The 21,290-nt window shown below is 39.4% G+C and overlaps 1 protein-coding gene across 1 annotated transcript; it reads right to left on the bottom strand.

The window, feature by feature from the left end:
* Nucleotides 1-579: 579 nt before the first annotated feature.
* Nucleotides 580-21,084, bottom strand: TTPA (alpha tocopherol transfer protein). Its single transcript, XM_029222944.1, has 5 exons — nucleotides 20,881-21,084; nucleotides 13,222-13,375; nucleotides 7,519-7,712; nucleotides 5,465-5,575; nucleotides 580-2,655 (listed from the first exon to the last, which is right to left on the bottom strand). Exons 1-5 carry the CDS (start codon nucleotides 21,082-21,084, stop codon nucleotides 2,467-2,469), a joined length of 852 nt encoding a protein of 283 aa, XP_029078777.1. The 3' UTR covers nucleotides 580-2,466.
* Nucleotides 21,085-21,290: the final 206 nt, after the last annotated feature.

Below are 21,290 nucleotides of genomic sequence, written 5' to 3'. Positions count from 1 at the left end.
AGTTCAACCTTTGTAACTCCTAATTCCTCCACAGCATCTAGGTGGGGCAAAATTCAACACACAGGCCAGGAAGGAGTGTTTCAGACAACACCACCTTACTAGTTTGTTGAGTTTTGGGTTTGTCTGTATGTTTGACCTGTTTCGTGAGCTACTGGCTTCATTTAGGTGGGAGACAAAGATATTCTTTGCTCTGGGACTTAAGTGTTATTTCTGTAAGAAAAACATAATTTGACAAATGAAATCATGATCTGGGTTCATAGCAGTTTCAGAATCCAATTATCTGATTTAGTGACACACTCTGGCTTTTCTCACTTAGAAGTTTTAACTTCTGAAGTATGCATGGCTTAGTTTTATGAAATTAATTTTGGGTCCCTTTCAGCACAAGAAGACAGGGGAAGACGGTATTGAACTGAGCAGCAGGAAAGCCAGTCTGCAATTGAAACGTTTAAAGAAAACACTGGCGTTTTTGTAATGGACAACTAGATGCGATACTTTTTTCTTAACCTCTTCTGTAAGGAAAAGCAGTTTTTGAAAAAGAATGCCTAATATTCATGCTTAAAAATGAAAAACAAACAGCTATAGTTTGTGTGAAAGATCTTTATTTTGTTTTGAACAATATTAAAACAAATAAATTATCGGGCAGTTCAGTAACACAATGAGCACACGTTAGAGTTAATCTTTTAAAAGGCACCTCTGGTGCAATTACAGTAAAGTAATAGAGACAATTCAATAGTTATTTATCTTGCCACCTTATAAAACTGCCTGTTCATTTTACATTGTTCTTTTAATGTTCTTCAGTGAATCGCTGCATTTCATAAAAAATTCAAAGTCCTATCATGAAATGTACTTCTACTGATTGACTTATTTTAATTCTATTTACTGTCAGTAACATCATCAATGAATCATATTTAAAAGACATTTAAAAATACTATCCTTTATTCTTGTGCTAAAGTAATCATTCCTTCACGGAGTCAGAAGAAAGTGTTTTAAGCACCCAAATGTGAATGAAGTGGAACTTTGTGATGTAAACCTTCTCGGAATAAAAGTTGGGTAAACTAGAACTTTTTGTTGTTGCTATTATTTATACTTTTTAAATAGTTTTATTCTGCTGTCATTTTTAATTATACAATTTAAATTGTATGATTTTGTAAAGAAGATTTTAACACTTTTTAGAAAACAGGCATGATCTAATATTTTAAATTAAATTTATAATGTAAAGTTACCTTCCCAATGCTAAATCAAAATCAAACACGTTCTCTAAAGAACATTCACAATCACTCTCAATTTTTCACAGATATATGTACAGAGAATCATAAGTATCAGCTCATCTGATTAGAATAATTTTCTTATAAAGAAAAACACCCTTTACATATTCTTTCACAAAGATACTATTGTATGATTAATGTTGAAACCCAACTAAGCTAAAAAATGTTTAACAAATTTTGTACACTGTGTTCTTTCATGTTTAAGTTTAAAATAAAATTTAAAAATTATAAAAAACTATAAAAGTTGTCCTAAGTTGAAAGCTATATTGACATATCTTTCTCAATAAATGAAATATGCTTTAACATAGCTACAGTACCAACAGCACATTTTAACTCCTGATTTTTTTTTAAGTAAATATGAATTGTAGGATTTGGCTAGAATGTTCTGATAATACAGTAAAACCCAAATTTCTTCATGCATAATCTGAAAAGTTCCAGATGTAGTTGACAGTGATTTTAAAATGTAAACATTTCCTCTCCCTTGTGTAGTTGTGTTACTGTTCAATCAAAAAATAGAGTCCACGTATACGGCAACCAAATATTATTCCACCTCTGAATCTCTATGTAGTTAACTGTATCAACATGAATAATTTCATAGAGACCTATTGATGCTACACATAAGAGTTTATGGCGTACAGACTCTTCAATCAAAAGTTTCTATTGTGCAAATATGGTAAAATAGAATTTCCCTGAGGTGAACTACCTTGCTGGCCCACAGAAATAACTATATAAAACTGTATTCAGATTTTAATCTGAATTATAGTCTATCTGACACGCACCCAAAATGAGTATGAATAGATTTTTATAATCAGTTGATTTGTGCTAATATTTCTTTTCAGTGGACTATTTATTCATTTATAATCAAACCAGTGTGACCAGAAAAGTTGTTTAAAATAAAACTTTTGAGAAACACACCAAAGTGCGCATGAAAAGATACTTTAGAGATCACTTTCTTCCGAGTGCAAAAATCAGGAACCTCTTCTATGCTTTTAAGGTATAATAATATTTAATTACTTTAAAGGTAAAGAAAAGATATTTAAAAAGTAAAGAAATTTCCCAAATACCCATGTTGCTCAAGTTAGAAGATTTTTACATTGAAAAAAATCAATCGGAAAAGCATTAGTTTAATGATTCTTTTTCTTTCATTCATATAACCAGGTAGGATCTTACTCATGTATTTTTAATTAGGAAGTCTCTCACATTAAATAACTTCTTCTCCTTTAGCGGTCTGTGAAATGCTGCTGAGATAATTTTCAGACTTCATTATAAAATTTGTCCACTCCTGACAAATGTCCTCCATGGAGTATTCTTTACCACCGTATTCCACTGGAAGAATGTCTGGGAAATGCTGAAGTAAACTTTGTTTGTAATTGTCCCCATGCATATGAATCTGAAACAGCCAAAATGTTTTAGAAAGTCTGCCCTCTGCCTCTCAGTATATCAGATGCATTTCCAATGGAAAATCAACACTGTAAGATAAGATGCTCTCATCACTTCTAAGATAGGAGCACATGTATAGATACTATTGATACATCCTTTATTCCTCTGCTTATGAAGCTAATAACTATACTTATGTTTAGATTGTGCTGCTTCTGAATCTGATCAATTTACTGTTCTCTTATATTTGCATCCTTATAACTATACAATATTTACAAAAAGCTATTCTTTTTTCTTTCAAAAGTAGATTTTTAAAACTCTAAATAAAATCATTTTATACATTCTATTCCCTAATGTACAGGTGATTCTTAGCAAAAGATTGAATATCCTGGGATGGTTCTGTAGATGATAAAAATGTTCTTCCTTTTATTAGTTCATATTAAATAAAAGCATATATCTGAGCACACAATCAGGTACGCAGGGAATAATTTATGTGGTACAGTTGACAGATAGTCTTGGCTAATAAAAAATTAAGAGAAATTATGATAGTTGTTGTGTTGAGAACTTTAAATTTTTGAACATTTTAAACTATAAAAATTGATCATATAATGTCCTGAAGTTAAAATAAAGACTTGGAACCTTTGATTAAAAGCACATCTTGTTAAAAATAAATACATAAATACCTTTATTCATCTGCTAGGATTCATCTGTACATTCAACAATCATTTAATAAGCACCTACTATGTGCAGGATATGAAGACTGAAAGATGAATGAAACAAGTTTTTTGCACTCAGGAACCTTACAGTCCCAATCCTTGATTTTTTTCTGAAATGTTTGAAATATTACCAGCTAATTGAAAAGAAATTCAACCATCTCTTCAGGAAGGGAGAAATAAAATCATTCATAGAGTACTGCCAAAATGTTTAAAGGGAGAAAGTGGCTAGATTTGGTCCTCCCTGCCTTTCCCATTTTGGCAAGTCTGTTTCATGTCAATTAACTTTCATTGAAATGCTTCACTTCTCAATTTAAAATTTTTCTTCTCTTCTTGCTCATGTTCTCCTGTTTATTAGGTTCAGTTTATTGTTGTATTTGTTTTTTTGGTCCAGAATATAACCCAAAATAGAAATACTTATTTTTATGTCTGTCAGCATTCAACAGAAGATGGCCAGCTATTGTCAAGCTATACTGAAGAGAGGAAAAAAAGAATAAACAAAAAAACCCGGCTTTTATAAGAATAAAAGAATCTTCCATAGGGGCAGTTCTTCTTGAAGACAGACAGAAATACCTACTGGAAAACCTCAAAAGAAGCTCTAGGGTCGTCATTTTCTGACCAGATGCAAGATGTTACATTTTCTTAGTATGAAAGAATATACTTCGTAACATTCCAAATATGCTATTATCACTCACATTACCAGTATTTCTATTTAAATAGTTTTTGAGATTTAAATTGTCAATGCCTTTAAAACCTGTTTGTGTTCATGCATTAGATGTTGCCAACGTTTGTCTAAATAAATGCTCTAAAAATTATCCTCTACAGATTCATGCAGAAGAGTGGTTGCCAGTTTGGGAACTCACACTCTACTGTCAACACTTGAAAAATCCCAAGTAATATTAGATATTCACCTGAGATAAGACTCTGCAAGATAGGTAAAAAACATCAAATCGGGCTTCCCTGGTGGTGCAGTGGTTGAGAATCCGCCTGCCAATTCAGGGGACATGGGTTCAATCCCTGGTCCGGGAAGATCCCACATGCTGCGGAGCAACTAAGCCCGTGTGCCACAATTGCTGAGCCTGTGCTCTAGAGCCAGCGAGCCACAACTACTGAGCCTGCAAGCCACAACTACTGAGCCCGCATGACACAACTACTGAAGCCCACATGCCTAGAGCCCGTGCTCTGCGACAAGAGAAGCCACCACAATGAGAAGCCCACTCACCGCAACGAAGACCCAACGCAGCCAAAAATAAATCAATAAAATAAATAAATTAATTTAAAAAATCAAATCTATTTGCTTTAACTAACGACATTAAGTCACATACCTTGGGTACTATGGTTTTCAGTTACACATGTCTAATTTAAGCATGTTTATTATTTACATAGATAATACATTCACACGGCTAGAAATCAAAACAAGATAAAAGATCTACAGTGAGATGTCTTGCTCCCAACCATATCCTCAGCTACCCCATCCATACCTCTCTTTTGTTCCATATAGGTAACCACTTTGGTTGTTTCTTTGCATATCCTTTAAAAATAACTTTTATGCCAATATAACTATAGATTCTGATTTCTTCCCTTTTTATACAAAAGATAGTATAAACACTATTCTGCATGTTCTTATTTCCCTTCACAATACATCCTGCAAATCTTACTGTGTTCCACTGTGTAGATGCATCACAGTTTATTTAACCAGTTCCCTCATGATGAAAACTGGGTGGTTTCCCATATTTTGCTACAATGAATCCCCTTGTATATGTAATTTTGTTTATGAGCATGTATATCTGCAGGATAAAAATCCCAGAAATGTGAAGGCTGTAATTTTGATAACTATGACCACACTGCCCCCTATAGGGAATATATCATTTTGCAGTTTCACCAGCCATGTGTTAGAGGTCCAGTTTTTCCACAGCCTCACTAACTTGATTTTTCAAAACTAAAAAGAAATTTTATAAAAGTCGTTGGGTTGTTAGATAAATATTCAAAACACTGGGACAATGCTGTGTGTGTTGGGGGGAGGGGCGGAAATAAGAGAGCAATTTTTAAATAACAAAGGAGTGGAACATTTGGTACAGAAGAATAGTGACTTGAATATGTTTTACTTACCCGTTCCTTAATTTTTTCAGTCAGAAATGGTTTAATCATGGAAAAGACAGCATGGAAAATTATTGGCTCGTTTATCAAATGGATACCACGAACTTTTAATGGAAAGGAATCCTTTGAAAATAAAGAAAATGTCTTGTTAATAACAAAGCATAAATCAATATGTAATCGTATCGACAAGCCCCTTCTTTGAACACTTGCTAAACTTACAGCAATACCTAAAGTGTGATTTTATTTTCAAAATTATTCCATCAACACAATAGCCCGCATTATAGTTCACTGTCCCTAGATTAAGAAAAGGTCTCTAAAAAGGTTGCACCTTGTAGTTTAGGCCAAGTATTTTAAGAAATACCTGTGTCTTTCATAAGCAGGACACAGAAAATATCTTCCCCAATCACATATAAATGTGCTTTTGAAAAATCAATGAGTCATTTGGATACTTAACCTTTCCCCTCAAATTTTTATTTTGAGGAAGAAAAATCAAACTTTCATAAAAGTTGAAAGAATAGTACAATAAACACACACTTTTAAACTTTTGACACGGGTATAAGTCTTTCACATCAAAGTAATACCGGCTTTTTTCTAAGGTTTAAAATGTTAAGGATTCAAAGAAAAACCTCATCATTAGCTTCCCTACCCAAAGATGTGTTGTTAATATAGAGATTTTTCCTGCCAAGTTTCTTTCATGCAAAACTCTTTTTTTTTTTCTGCACATAGCTTTTAGAGATGTGTTATCAATTGTGATTTTTCCTTTCAGGTTCTTTCTATGAATAATTTTATTTTAAACATAATTGCTAATATGCTCTCTAAATAATTTGCACCCCGTTTTGTTTCACTGACATAATACAATTTTTGTAAACATTGTGAGATTTAATATTGATGCTATAATCCATCAAATGGATGTACCATTATTTAAGTAACGCTTTTCCTATTTCTGGACAAATAAGCTGTTTCTATTTTTTTTTTCTATAAAAATTGATGCTATGGGGCTTCCCTGGTGGTGCAGTGGCTGAGAATCCACCTGCCAATGCAGGGGACATGGGTTCGATCCCTGGTCCGGGAAGATCCCACATGCCGCGGAGCAACTAAGCCCGTGCGCCACAACTACTGAGCCCGTGCACCGAGACCCCGTGCTACACAACGAGAGAAGCCACCTCAAAGAGAAGCCCGCACACCGCAACGAAGGGTAGCCCCCGCTCGCCGCAACTAGAGAAAGCCCGCACGCAGCAACGAAGACCCAACACAGCCAAAAATAAATAAATTAAATAAATAAATTTATTTTTAAAAATTGATGCTATAGTAACTATCTTTATGCATAGAAGCAATGGTGGTTCTAAATACAGCTTTTATCTTCAGATATCCTGGACTGGAATCCCTGTTTCACTGCTGACAAAATGTGTATCCTTGGGCATTGCTATGTCACCTCTCTGACATAGTAAAATAATTTGTAAAATGGAAAAATTAATAGTCATATGTCATAAGCTTTGGTGTAGCCATTAAGTGGTAATGCACTTGAAACACTTAGCAAAGTACCTGGCACACAGTAAGCTATTATTATTATACACAAAGTCTTTGCTATATTTAAGACTATTCCTTGGCTAGGTTTCCAAAAGCAGGATTATTGGGTCAAAGATGATGGCCATTTTTAAAACTTTTTTTTTTTTCCCCGGAAAGAACTGTATCAATCTATCAACCTGTATATCAACTGTATCAATCTGTATCAACCAAAACCTACATGACATTTTGTTGGATGATTGCTATAAATATTATTTTTTGAGTCAATTTTTAATTTAGGAAGAAAATTTTAGTGACTGAAAGATAAAATCACCACATTATTGTTTAAATATATGAATTCCGTGGTTAGAAATTTTGAACATATTTTCACAGTTTGTTGCAACATTCTTTCTTTTTGAATTAATAACACTTTACTTCCTCTTACCGTTATTGAATTCTATGTATCATTTCTAAAATTGTATTTAATTTTCTAATAAATGTACTATCCCTTCTCTTTAACATATAACTAAGTATTATACCAAACAGTTAAAATATACACTTACTGTAAGAACAGCAGCAATCTTCTTGGCTACAGATGGAGTAATTTGAAAAGCATGAGAAAACTGCCAGCCTTCCAAATCAAAGACAGCCTTGATTCCATTCCGTTGTGTTTCTACCTCCTGTACAATAAGCTCGGACGTGATTAGACTTACGCGAAACACATCATAAGCTGTGAAAACTTTTGGGTCCCAGTGTGCTAAAAAAAATAATGTAAAAAATCATATCTCAGCACTGTGTAAAGAATCAGAAAGATTTACAAAAGGAAACGAATTCTTTTTAGACTTAAAGGATCAATAGAAATAAAACACGTACAAAGATCATGAATTGAGTAACAGATCGAATTGGTGGTCCAAGAACACGTGCCTGTTTCTCCCTCCCTCCCTCCCTCCAATCCCTAGCAAAGAACAGATTCTTAAGAGCACGGAGAAAATAAGAGAATAAATGCAGCCTGGATTTGATGGCCAGACGAAACTACAGCCCAAACTACTGCAGGATGGAGCTGTGGCTGAAGGTGGGAACGCCTCTGGGTATGCTCCATGCTCGAAGGTACTGAAAATGGGAAAAGCAAGGCTCTGGATCATGAAGAATAAGTAGGGCCCCATCGTAACCACAGAGGTTGCTGCTAAGGGAAATGTGCGAAGAGCAGACAGGCAGGTGGGTCTCTCTGACACCCTCCGTGATGAGCAGCATGTAGGAGAGGCACGTCCATAAAGGCTAGAAAAGTATTGTGCGCTCGGAAGGGTAGCCAGCTCCCCACACCCAGGAAAAACAAGGAATACCTGTGCTAAGAAGAGGAGCTACTGAGTTCTTGTCCTCTCCCCTCCCCCACCAGTCCTGGGGCAGGCCACGTCATGCAAAATTGACAGTAATGGATAGGCAAGCAGGTGATCTTTAAAAACGATATGCAACCACTAAGAATTTTAATAGTTTTAAAGACACAGACACACAAAGAAGAGAGGATCCAAACTCAATAGACAAAGGCACTAAAACTGAAGGAAACAGCTAATAAAGCAAAAGAAACAAAATTGTTTCAGTGAGGAAAAAAAGATACCATAGGCTATTGTCATGAGAGCAGGCTACTATGAAAAAGAATCAGTTGAGATGTTGGAAATAAAAAGATGACAATCCAAGCAAATATCAGTTGATGGGATAAATGTCAGAAGAGACACAGCCAACGATGGAATAATGGTTTGGAACATCAAGCTGAGGAAGTCTCTCAATCTCAACACAGAAGAAGACCCAGGAGTCAATATGTATGAATAAAAAGTTAACAGACATGCAGCTAGATCCAGAAGTTTCAAAATCCAACTAATTAGAGTTCTGGAAGGCAATAATACAGAGAATAGGGAACAGAGGAGAAAGGAATAGTAATAGAAGAGAAAAATTTTCCAAAGCTGGAAAAAGATGCAAATCTTCAGATTACAAGGTTCATGCAATACCTAACAAGATGAAGGGTTAAGGAAAAAAAAAAGATTCATGACTAAGGGATGGTAAAATTCTAAAAATACCAAAGTTTCTGGCTTGAACAACTGGGTAGAATGGTGGTACCATTTGTTGAGATAGGAAACACTGGAAGAAAAGTGTTTAGGAAGGAAGGATCATAGGCAGTTTTGAACACGTTAGAATGGTGACTGTGAGATGTCCAGTTGGATACAGCTGAGATCGGGAACTGGTCGTATGGAGCTTTGGGAACAAAGAGATAGTGGGGGTGAAGATACAAATCTCAGAGTTTCTGTGCTTATAGGTCTATAGCAGGGAGTACCATGGACTTATGTTTCTCTCAGTTATGGTAGAGAGGTAAGTAGCTTAAGAAGAGGAGGCTAAGGCCAATGTCCTAAGGAATTTCGGCATTTACAGTAGAATACATAGTGCCAGCAAAGGAGACTAAGAAGAAACAGTTTAAGTTGGAGGAAAACACCAGGAGAATGTGGCATCAGAGAAGGGAGGCAAATACCTCAAAAAAGAGGAAGAGGTTTGCTATGCAAAGAGGTCAAGTGAAATAGCACTAAACACATCCATTAGATTTGGGGAAAAGGTCACCGATGATTTGCTAAAGTCATTTCACCAGAGAGGTGGCAGTGAAACCAGACCAGGGGGCATTGAGAGGACCTGTGAGAAAATGTGGATGGTGAACATAACTAACTTTAAAAATGTGGCTGATAACGAGAGGTGTGGGGAGACGGCTAGGGTGGAGGCTGGAGGGTCTTATGGGATTAAGGAGCTTTTGGATGGCTGATCCTAACAGATTTAAATGTTAATGGATAATGTGTAATAGCAAGGAAAAATCTAGAGATGAAGAAAGAGAAGGGATAATTAGAGGTATTCCTAGAAAGGTACAATGGAATTGCCCTTTATTTTTAAAAGCCTCAGATTCCTGGTAAGAATGTGAATAATCAACCCATGGATAAACCAGTTCACATGTACTGTACAACTTCAGACACTGGCTGAAAGCTATAATGGTGCAAAATATGAACAGAATGACTGAAAGTCTGCAGTTCAGAAAATAGTGACTGACCTAAATTTCTGAGCCCACCAACACAGTTGTCTAGACCTGTGCTGTCCAAATAGTAGCCATTAGCCATATGTGGCTATGTAAATTTAAATTAATTAATATTTAAAATAATTAACAGTAAATAAAATAAAAATTCAGCTTCTTAGTTGCGATAGCCACATTTCAAGTGCTCAACAGCTACATGTGGCTAGTAGCTACTAAGAACAATTTCACCATCATAGAAAGTTCTATCGGACATTGCTGGTTTAGACTCTAAGCTCCCTTAAGGCAAAAGAAAAAATTGCCCCACATTTTTAATTCCTTCTCCAGCAGCTATCTAACATTTATTGAGTGCTTAGTACATACCAGGTAATTTTCTAATTATATTTTATATATACTGTATTGCAAGATTTAATGCTCACAGAAACCCTATGAGGAAAGTTTCTGCTATGCCCATTTGACAGATGAGAAGATGGAATTATAGCTGCACAGCTTTCCATGTAGCTAGACGTAGCAGAGCTGGGATTCCGACCCAGGCAGCATGCCCTAGAACCTGTGTTTCTGAGAACCAAGCCAGTCAAAACTTAATGCTTGCTGCTAAATTTTACTTTTGCTGCTGTAGTACAGTAGTGAGTCTCAAAAGGCATAAAATTATATCCTTTGGCTTATAGGCCAATAATGGCAAAATTTTAGTTTCACCTTGGGTTGTCCTGCTGGACTGGAGGAAAAGGTTCTGTGCATTTTCTCACCGCTTACACTGCACAGAGATGGTACCAGGGAAGGAGTTATGCTAACGTTCTACCCAAAAAGCTCTACCACAGATTTCCTTTTTTTAGTTCCTCCCTCCCATTAATTCAATTAAATTTATAAAATTTATAAATATAAATTTATCCTATTCTTTCATTTTACTCATAAAACTCTTCTGAGTTTCTCCTTTCGCCCTGGAGTAACATGTTATTCTACATAACACTCAGAAGATTTGCTGCATACTCTCCTGTCTGACCGTCACTAAATTGATATGTTTTCTTGATCTTAAAATCTCTTTGAGTTAAACAGTACACTTATAAATTAATAACTGTAAGAGGCTACAGGGAGATCAGCTCGGTGCTTTGTGACCACCTAGAGGGGTGGGACAGGGAGGGTGGGAGGGAGATGCAAGAGGGAGGAGATATGGGGATGTGTGTATATGTATAGCTGATTCACTTTGTTATAAAGCAGAAACTAACACACCATTGTAAAGCAATTATACTCCAATAAAGATGTTAAAAAAAAAAGAGGCCCTCGCTAAACAATAGAAGACTGTTGACTTCTATTAGTTAAGGTGTTTCTGATCAAAGTAGCACATTTGCTTTTTCACTATTAAGGTCTCATTTTTACTTCTTAACATGAGGAGACCCCAAAAAACCTCCAGCCAGGCATACAGAGCCGGGATACCCGCAGAAGGAATCACCTGTAGGTTTCCATTTTGTGCTCCTGGGACCCCTGAGTAGGGTTGCTAGATAAAATATAAGAAGCCCAATTAAAGCTGAATTTCAGATAAACTGGATATTTTTTTTTAGTCTAAGTATGCCCCATGCATACTAAAAATAATTATTCATTGTTTACCTGAAATTCAAATGTAACTGGACACTGTAGTTTTCATAAAACAGTTTCACTTGCTACATAAAACACAGATACTTCACTAAATCTGGCAACTCTAACCCTCAGGAACTCGGGGAACCTCATGCAACTTCCTATAACACCGGTGAGGCAACGACAGGACAGAAGAGCACCTGTAATGTCTGGTTTACAGACAACGACTTCACAATTAACCCAGCTGTATTTGACACAGAAGCTGGAGCAGAAAAACAGAATCATTCTAGTCTTCTGCTACCTTTTCAAGAACTGAATGCAGGATCTTCTTGCAAGACAGCCAAGTGCTGAGTTATAGGCAGGTATCTTATCTATAAGCAGGCAGGAAAAGCAAATCTATAAATATCTTTAAGTTCCCTAGAATATTTACAGATGTGAAAGTTTCCGTAAGAGGATAATTCATAAGATTCTGCTCATGAAATGTTGGTTATCTTTGTCATTCCAACCTGGCCAGGAAAGGATGCTGGGGACAGTGTGAACCCTCCGTTTCGTGCCATTTTTAATCACACACAGGTCGAAGGGAGGGGCAGAAGTTATAGGTTTCCAGCCTCCAGGAAACACTAGGAAGACCTAGGGGTGAAAAGAGGAAGCAGTGAAAAGAAAGAGCGGGGGCTTCCCTGGTGGCGCAGTGGTTGAGAGTCCGCCTGCCGATGCAGGGGACGCGGGTTCGTGCCCCGGTCCAGGAAGATCCCACATGCCGCGGAGCAGCTGGGCCCGTGAGCCATGGCCGCTGAGCCTGCGCGTCCGGAGCCTGTGCTCCGCAACGGGAGAGGCCGCAGCAGCGAGAGGCCCGCTTACCGCAAACAAACAAACAAACAAAAAAAAAAAAAAAAAAGAAAGAGGGGAACGTGGAACAGGGGTTCTTTAACACTTGCCTGGGTGCTGCTTCCCACGGCCCCTTCCTCCCCTTCCTCCACCTGGAGAATGAGCCCCTCGCTCCGCAGCCTGAGGCAGGACCCAATCACCGTTCACTCTGTCACTCACTCCAAAAATATCTCATAAATACCTACCATGTGCCACGCCCTGGTTTCGGTTTCGGTGCTTGGGAAACATCAGTGAACGGAACACAGACAAAATCTATTCTCTCGTGGAGCTTGTATTATTATAGTTCAGAATTCTTATTTGAATTTTTGAAACACTCTACCTTGATCTTTTTTACCTTTTCCACGTATTTCTCTTCTCTGTTTTCTTTTCCTCTTACTTTATATAGTTAACTGTGTGGAAGAATGGAAGTAGGATTTTCATTGGTTTTGGATAAGTTTCTCACAACGGCCAGTTTTATTCTATTTGGGGGACCTTAAAGACTAAATGAGGGATGTCCCTGGCAGTCCAGTGGTTAAGACTCCAGGTTTCCAATGCAAGGGGCACGGGTTCGATCCCTGGTTGGGGGACTAAGATTCCACATGCCACACAGCGCAGCCAAGAAAATATAAAAAATAAAAATTAAAAAATAATTTTAAAAAAGACTAAATGAAACCCAAGTTAAAACCTAAAAAGCTAAGTTCTTAAATATGAACTCATGGAAACTTCCAATATGGCAGTCAAGAAAAATAAAAAAGAGGAAGTGCTGTGTGTGACCTACCAATTCTGTAAATCAGAACTTTGCTGCCAGTGGGGTCTCGGGCTCTCAGGACGCCGACGTAGCCGGCCTTCAGAAGGCCAAGAATGCTTCTAGGATGGAGATCTGCACTTATTTCTGGACATTCTGCTCTCCACTTATAGTAGTTTTCCAGTAACTGGAAAATAAAATAAAACTTATCTACAGATAGCATACATGGTAAGCATTTTGTAAGACCGATAGGAAAGTCTTGGCATTATGTAGGGCCCTTGCCATGTATTATGTCAGGATTCTAACCTGGGGTATCTCTTTAGCTGTAAAAGCTAAAAGCACACTTCATGCAGGATCTCAGGTGATAGGAGTTAGTCACAAATTCAAAGTTGAGGAATTTTTATTTGTCTCCTGTGGTAAAGAGTCTCCCAAAGATAGCTGTCAACAATGCCTCCCCTCCTGGTGTGCACATGTCATTCCTTCCACCAGCAGGTGGAGTCCATTTGATTCCTTCCTCTTGAAGCTGAGCTGGCCTCCTGTCTCGCTTTGATGGAAGTGACACCGTGCTTGGTTAAGAAGCCTGAGACCTTCTCTTTTTGCTTTTTGGGATCCAGAGACCATGTAGGATTATTAAATAATGAATCTCTGCAGAGAGAGGCCCTGGACGATGAGAGCCCATCTCAGATAGCCTGACCTCAGCCATGGTCCCATCTCATGCAACGTGGAGCACAGACGAACCATCCCCGCTGAGCCCTGCCCAAAGTGACGCATTACAATAAAGAGCCATGGTTTAAGCCGCTAAATTCGGGGTTGGTTTGTTACTTAGCAATAGAAGGCTGAAACATCCACCTTTTAGTCTTTGTGAATAAGGAAGAAAAGAAATCAAGCAGATGAATTAACTCTACAAATGTTTTTGAGCATCTGCAATGTTCCACACACTTAGTGAGGCACTTGAGGTATAGCAGTGGGCAGAATAAAATCCCTGCTCTCTTTGGACCTCACCGGTTGGTGACAACTGGATCATACAGGCCATGCTATGTAGTGAAGAGCTTGATTCACAGACTGCTGCTGCTTCAGGAAAACCTTGACTCCACCACCTACTATCCATTCGGTCTTGGCATGTATTTAACTGCTCTGAGGTCATGTTTTCTCAACATGTGTCTTGCAGGGTGCTGGGTAAAGCATACATGGGCATAAAGAGTGGTAGCCTTGCTGTTCTCTTAATAGGGAAAGTTATTTAGATTAATTGCTCATCCAAGCTTTTAGTCCAGGTTTATATTAAAGGTAACTAAAAATTTTGGTTTTTATTTTCTCTCCTAGAAAAAAGATACAAAGGAACATTTCTATACCGTACTAACAGAAAACAACAAAAATCGACCTTGTTAACGGTGGTATACACTCGGATAGCCTGTGCAACAGTCTGTCTAGATATTAGGTCTTGGCAAAATATGGTTTGAAAGCGCTGCATTTTCTTTTTTTTTTCCAAAAAACCCACCAATAATGGTTACTCTGCATTTACAAATAATACAAACATTGCCAGTGTATTATGGAGAATACTGACATCAAATTACAGTTAAAATTTATTATATTTCAATTTACCTTTCCATGATTTACAGCATCCTCAGTTTTTCTAAAACGACAGTATATGTGTTTTGAGTTTAAAGAGATCTATTAGCAATGTGGAATCAAAGTTCAGATGAAAGGAAAGGACAAATTTTGCATTTGAGAGTCACTGGAATGAACATGAGAACTGTAATCACGAAGTAGTCATGATCTGGAGGAGAAACTGCAAAAACAAGTTTAAAAAACCAAGTAAAGGGTGAAATTCCAAGCCTTGGGGGACGTCAATGGCTGGGAATGGCTGGAGGAAGAGAGGATCTGGTTGGACCACAGGAGATCTGGCACCACAATGTACAGAAGGGAGGGAAAGGCATCTGTGTTGCTCTACTCCTCACTTCTTTCTATCTGATACTGTTTCCCTCTCTTTCTCTTTCTTTCTCCCTGTCATTTCTGCATTTAAGAAACTTTCCCTAACTGTTAAAAAAAAAAAGAGAATGTTACTAAGAGTTAAATGCAACAGAGAGGTTAGAAAGAAAAGAAGTCAGTAAATTTGCCAACAAAGAAATAATTGGTGACCTAAATAGCAGATTCCAAAAGCAGTAAGAAAAAGAGACACCTTGTAGATCCTGATATATTCGTTCTCTTCTATAAGATGAATTTCTCTTCCTTCTCCTTTCTTAGGGGGCATCAGAATAAATGTTACTAGCATTTTTAATGTTCATTACTTTTTTCATAGTTCCCTCAGATGGAAAACTAGTCCTTTTAATTCTAATTCAAGCAACACCAGAAGCAGCATAGGAGCTCCAATACAGAAATAACAATTTTATTTTCCCATGGAATAATAAAAGTTATAGCTTCATTAACAGGGATCTTTCGGGGGCTTCCCTGGTGGCGCAGTGGTTAAGAATCCATCTACCAATGCAGGGGACACAGGTTCAAGCCCTGGTCTGGGAAGACCCCACATGTCATGAAGCGACTAAGCCCGTGCGCCACAACTACTGAGCCTGTGCTCCAGCGCCCATGAGCCACAAGTACTGAGCCCATGTGCCACAACTCCTGAAGCCTGCACACCTAGAGCCTGTGCTCCACAACAAGAGAAGCCACCGCAATGAGAAGCCCACACACCGCAACAAAGAGTAGCCCCCGCTCGCCGCAACTAAAAGAAAGCCCGCACAGCAACGAGGACCCAACGCAGCCAAAAATAAATAAATTTATTATTTTTTAAAAAAGGGATCTTTTAGGGAATAGAGGCAGGTTCCTCAGCTTATTGATCTCTGCAGAGTGCTGGGCACTTAGGAGATAGGTACATGTGTTGAACGAAAGAATAAATTAATACATGATTAAACCAGCTGGATCCACATGCTTGAAAAAAATGACTTTCATAAAGATGCACAAATTGCCCTCATACTTTTGACACTTGACTTTTGCAAACTGAAGGCTCTACACCCGGATCTTTGATTATTACTTTTCCACTGATAAATACATTCAAAAGTCTGGTTGACATAAATAAATTATGTAAATGACGTAAACTGCTACCGAGCAATTCTCCAGCAAACCACGTAAAGTCCATGGCAGAAATAAAACTGCCTGCGGGTGCATATTCATTACCGAAAGGCACCTGTTTTGTACCACCACTAGCAATAAATAAATACAAAAAGTTACAGCTTATTTTAACTCTGCTTTGTAACAGAGTAGGTTTCTCCTTACATTTTTCGTGTACTTTCCAACAAAATTACAACCATATTTGTGCCACTTTTCTGGGGTTTAATGGCATCATTTCAATTCTCGCTCTCGAACATTCTAAGAGGTAACTATTGTTACCCCCATTTTATTGGTAAGAAAACTAAACTGGAAGAAATTACACATTTGTTTCAGGGTAGTAGCTACCAGGAGCAGAGCGGAGTCTGAAACTGACACTTGATTCAGTGAATTTTACAAAAGAAGCTGCATTTCGTGGGAAATGAGCAGGCAGCGTCAGTGGAATTTTGAAAACATTGAAGTATTTAGGAAAACTATAAAAATAATTAAAGAATAAAAAACGTATCACATAGAGCAAAAATATAAGGAGGAATATTCACGTGTGAAAGATAAGATTCTATATATTCACAAGAATATATAGAATAGACAGAGGTTAACAGTTGGTTGTTTTAAACAGATGGGGCAAGTAGAGTTCACTTGAGAGTGCAGGCTCCCCTGAGCTCAGCTCAAGTTCAGATTCTTGCTCTACCCCTTCATAACTGCGATTTAGGGTAGTTACTTACTCGTTACATCTCAGTTTCTTCTAAAATGAGAAAATAGTGAGATAATCCCCGTAAACACTACTTACCAAAGTAGCTGGTACTCCCAAAGTTATTAGAATTCACAAAAGTCACTAATTTGTTATAATTTCAAATACAAAAACTAGAATAATGAGAAACTTCATTAAAACTGAGGGACTGGGCTTCCCTGGTGGCACAGTGGTTGAGAGTCCGCCTGCCGATGCAGGGGACATGGGTTCGTGCCCCGGTCCGGGAAGATCCCACATGCCGTGGAGCGGCTGGACCCGTGAGCCATGGCCGCTGAGCCTGCGCGTTCCGAGCCTGTGCTACGCAACGGGAGAGGCCGCAACAGTGAGAGGCCCGCGTACCGCAAAAAAAAAAAAAACAAAAAACTGAGGGACTTATCAAGGTTTCTTCATACACTAAAACTATAGGGCTTTCATATTTTAAATAAAGGAGTGTAAACTGAATTCACTGCCTCTGTGGAGGAAAATGAAAAAACAGTTTCATACTCTTAACTCTCCCTTTTTCCTTTCAAGTTGGCAGAAAAATAGGGCAAAGAGTTCACAGAAACTTGATTCCCATCCCGTAGATTTGGACACAGTCCTTAGCCAGCTGCTCAAGGACATGATGCAATGAAAACAATTCAGGAAAACAAATAATACAGGAAAAAAATATACAACACAGAGGCTGGAGGTCAATTTTATTTTATCTTCTATTTAGATATGCTCCGGACGCGCAGGCTCAGCGGCCATGGCTCACAGGCCCAGCCGCTCCGCGGCACGTGGGGTCCTCCCAGACCGGGGCACGAACCCGCGTCCCCTGCATCGGCAGGCGGACTCCCAACCAATGTGCCACCAGGGAAGCCCTAGACATTACTTTTTTTAATTGGAGTAGAGTTGCTTTACAATGTTGTGTTAGTTTCTACTGTACAGCAAAGTGAATCAATTATACATATACATATATCTATTATTTTTTAGATTTTCTTCCCATTTAGGTCACCACAGATAACAGTAGAGTTCCCTGTGCTATACAGTAGGTTCTCATTAGTTATCTGTTTTATACATAGTAGACATTATTTTAAAAACTAACCAAAATGGGGACTTCCCTGGTGGCACAGTGGTTAAGAATCTGCTTGCCAATGCAGGGCACATGGGTTCGAGCCCTGGTCTGGGAAGATCCCACACGTCGCGAAGCAACTAAGCCCATGCGCCACAACTACTGAGCCTGCGCTCTAGAGCCCGCTGAGCCACAACTACTGAGCCCGTGTGCCACAACAAGAGAAGCCACCACAATGAGAAGCCCGCACACTGCAACTAGAGAAAAGCCCGCGCACAGCAACAAAGACCCAACGCAGCCAAAAATAAAATAAACTTAAATAAATTTTTTTTAAAAAAGTAATAACCAAAATGAAATCTGTAAATCATACACTTTTAATTGTTAGTTACCTATAAATGTTTAATACCCCATTAGAGCTACACTTTTCATTGGACCTGAGATTCTGTCTTCATATCTAGTAGCTGCTGAGTAAGTATGAGAAGAGCTTAGTAGCCATCTGATAAAAGAAAAGAAATAGATAGGCTCCTATTTCATTCCTAATGTCAAAATGAAGTGCAGTAGATCGACAACTCCAACATAAAAAAGAGAAGTCATAAATTACTAGAGAAAATTTTGCAGAAGGGAAGAGCTTATGAAACTAGAAGCAATCACAAAACAATCAAATCAATACATTTGATTACATAAAAACTTTAAAATTCTTCACAGAAACAAAATAGCATTAATGATGTCAAAAGACAAACCGCAAACTAGGACAACAGCCTATTTTCTTTAATACACGAAGATATGAATAAAATGTTTTATATTTTATGTAAACAACGTGGAAGAAAATAGCAAAACAAGCAGTTAATTAGAAAGGAATTTTAAAATGTTAAATATATGAAAGATGATTAACCTCACTTGTAATTAAATAAATGCATATTATAATAATAATGAGAACCAGTTCCTCATTATTATCATAGTAATGAGAACCAGTTCCTAGCAGGTTGACACACAGATCATAAATTTGGTGACACAGCATGGGTGATAATATGGGGAAAGACACCATTATGTATTGATAATATAGAAGTGATAAAATAAGTGCAAACACTTTGGAGGACAGTTGGTCTATTCATCAACACTGAAAATGCACATTGCACTTCATCCAGCAATTGTGCAAGTTCAACTTATCCTATAAGGATTTTCCTATTTTTGTATTGATACAATGATAAAGACATACTAGAATACCCAGTTGATGTGGAAGAAACCCTATTTGTCTTGGTTTCTGTGTTTTGTGAACTGTCAAGCAAACTGTAGAAATTCAAAAAATAATCGTTGAATGAAGGAATGAACAGCATGCACGGCAGCATTGCCAATGTCTGATGACAACTCCTATGTCCAATACAGGAGACTGGTTAATACATTTTAATATAATAAATTGAGACAATGCAATAGTACACAGCCCCCAAAAGAATAAGACACATGCTGAAATAGATTCATCTCTATGATAAATTATGTTAAAAAGACAAAATGTAAAACACATACATATGCTTGTGCGACTGTAGTTTACACCTGGAAAGGTAAGAGACAGGTAACAGTAACTGCCACTGGGTAGGAGGCTGGCAAGCTAAGGTCTGGGGTGAGGAATTTTTTCCCTTTGAAAGTTACTTTTAGGAACTTGCTTTGCATTCTTTACTATTTATGGATTTTTTTTTTACCGTCTGTACTTCTTACTTTTTCAATTAAAAATTAGTTACCAACAACAAAAATCCTCATACTGAGACAGCTGGGACTCTGCACTATAATACTTCCTCTGCCTCCTAGCTCGCCGTGTGACACTGAGCGAGCCACTTGGAGAAAGGGCTAGATCAAGTTCAACTGTTGAGCACTTCCTACGTGCCAGGCTCTGTGCTGGGTACGTCCTGTTCCATTAAACTGGTTAATGTTCAGTCCTGGAAACCAGTCACCGCGGGAGGCCCTTTCACCGTTATTTAACAGGTGAGGATGCTGAGTCCAAAGTGCCAGAACTCAAGGTCGTACCCCTCTTTCTGATTCCTGTCTTCCCACCACCTTGCTCTCAACCAGCTGTCATAACACACCTGGAGCCACAAAAGAAGCGCCGGGCTTCCCTGGTGGCGCAGTGGTTGAGAGTCCGCCTGCCGATGCCGGGGACACGGGTTCGTGCCGCGGAGCGGCTGGGCCCGTGAGCCATGGCCGCTGAGCCTGCGCGTCCAGAGCCTGTGCTCCGCAACGGGAGAAGCCGCAACAGTGAGAGGCCCGCGTACCGCAAAAAAAAAAAAAAAAAAAAAAAGAAGCGCCTCATCCTCATCCCCCCCACTCAAAACACTCTGGACTGCTTTACCGTCTTGACACTTCAGTGTTACTATTAATAATACTCTTTTGCTAGGATTTGGCTTTAGATCTTCAGTTTTACTGGCAATTTCATTTCCCCCACCTGCTAAGATGGAATAACTCTAGGCTTCCCACTTTTCAGCTGTCATTTTCTATCTCACCCACTCTGCCGCGGAGAGCGAAGCATTTTCCCCAAAGTTTATAGGTTCGGGAGACTCGTGCAGGGCAGAGTTCCAGTGCTTGGGGTCAAATGGGCCCTCTCCCTAGAAGGTTCCAGCTTTTTTCGAGGTTTCCCGTTTCCACGACCCAGAGAAACTGCAAGGACCAGCGCGGGAATCCTCAGAGCTCCCGCTTCCGCCGCGTGGTGCGCTCGGGCCGCGTCCCCGCCGAGGTCCGGCCGGCGAGCCGGTCGTCGGCGAGGGTCCGGGCCCAGCCTCGGCTTACCGGCCCGTCCCCCGGGTGCGGCCCGGCGGGGAGAACCCCTTACCCGCCAGGCCAGGTCCAGATCGAAGTCCCGGGCGCGCAGGAACCGCAGCAGGAAGGCGTCGCTGAGCGGCCGCCGCGCCGGCCGAGCGCCCGCTTCCCCAGCCCGGCGCCGCAGCTCGGCCAGGCTGGGCTGCAGCAGCGGCGAGTGGTCTGGAAGCCCGTTGAGCTGCGCCCCCGCCGCCGGCCCCGGCCGCGCCTCCGCCATGCCCGCCGCCCCGCTCCCGCCGCTGCCCGGGCGCCGGAGAGAGCTCGGGCCCGCCTCCGCCCCTCCTCCGCGGGCAGACCGCGCACGCCCCCCGCCCGCCCCGCCTGCAGGGGTGAGCCCGGCCGCTCCTTACGCGGAACCATGTGGCAGCCCCGACGTGCTCAGCGTTCTGGAAGCTCCAGGTCGGACCCCAGCCTTCCCAGTAA

This window comes from Monodon monoceros, unplaced genomic scaffold (genome assembly GCF_005190385.1).
Source record: "Monodon monoceros isolate NGI ecotype Baffin Bay Population unplaced genomic scaffold, NGI_Narwhal_1 Super_Scaffold_14, whole genome shotgun sequence".
NCBI lineage: Eukaryota > Metazoa > Chordata > Mammalia > Artiodactyla > Monodontidae > Monodon > Monodon monoceros.
This window is presented reverse-complemented; position numbering and strand designations above follow the sequence as displayed.

Bases quoted from the DNA above. Each gene is read 5' to 3' on its own strand.
- TTPA (XM_029222944.1), bottom strand. From the start codon at position 21,084: ATGGCGGAGGCGCGGCCGGGGCCGGCGGCGGGGGCGCAGCTCAACGGG. The intron at 13,376-20,880 runs GTAAGGGGTTCT...TTTATTTTCCAG, and splicing joins ATCTGGACCTGGCCTGGCGG to TTACTGGAAAACTACTATAA. The intron at 2,656-5,464 runs GTAAGTAAAACA...TGGCTGTTTCAG, and splicing joins CTGAAAAAATTAAGGAACGG to ATTCATATGCATGGGGACAA.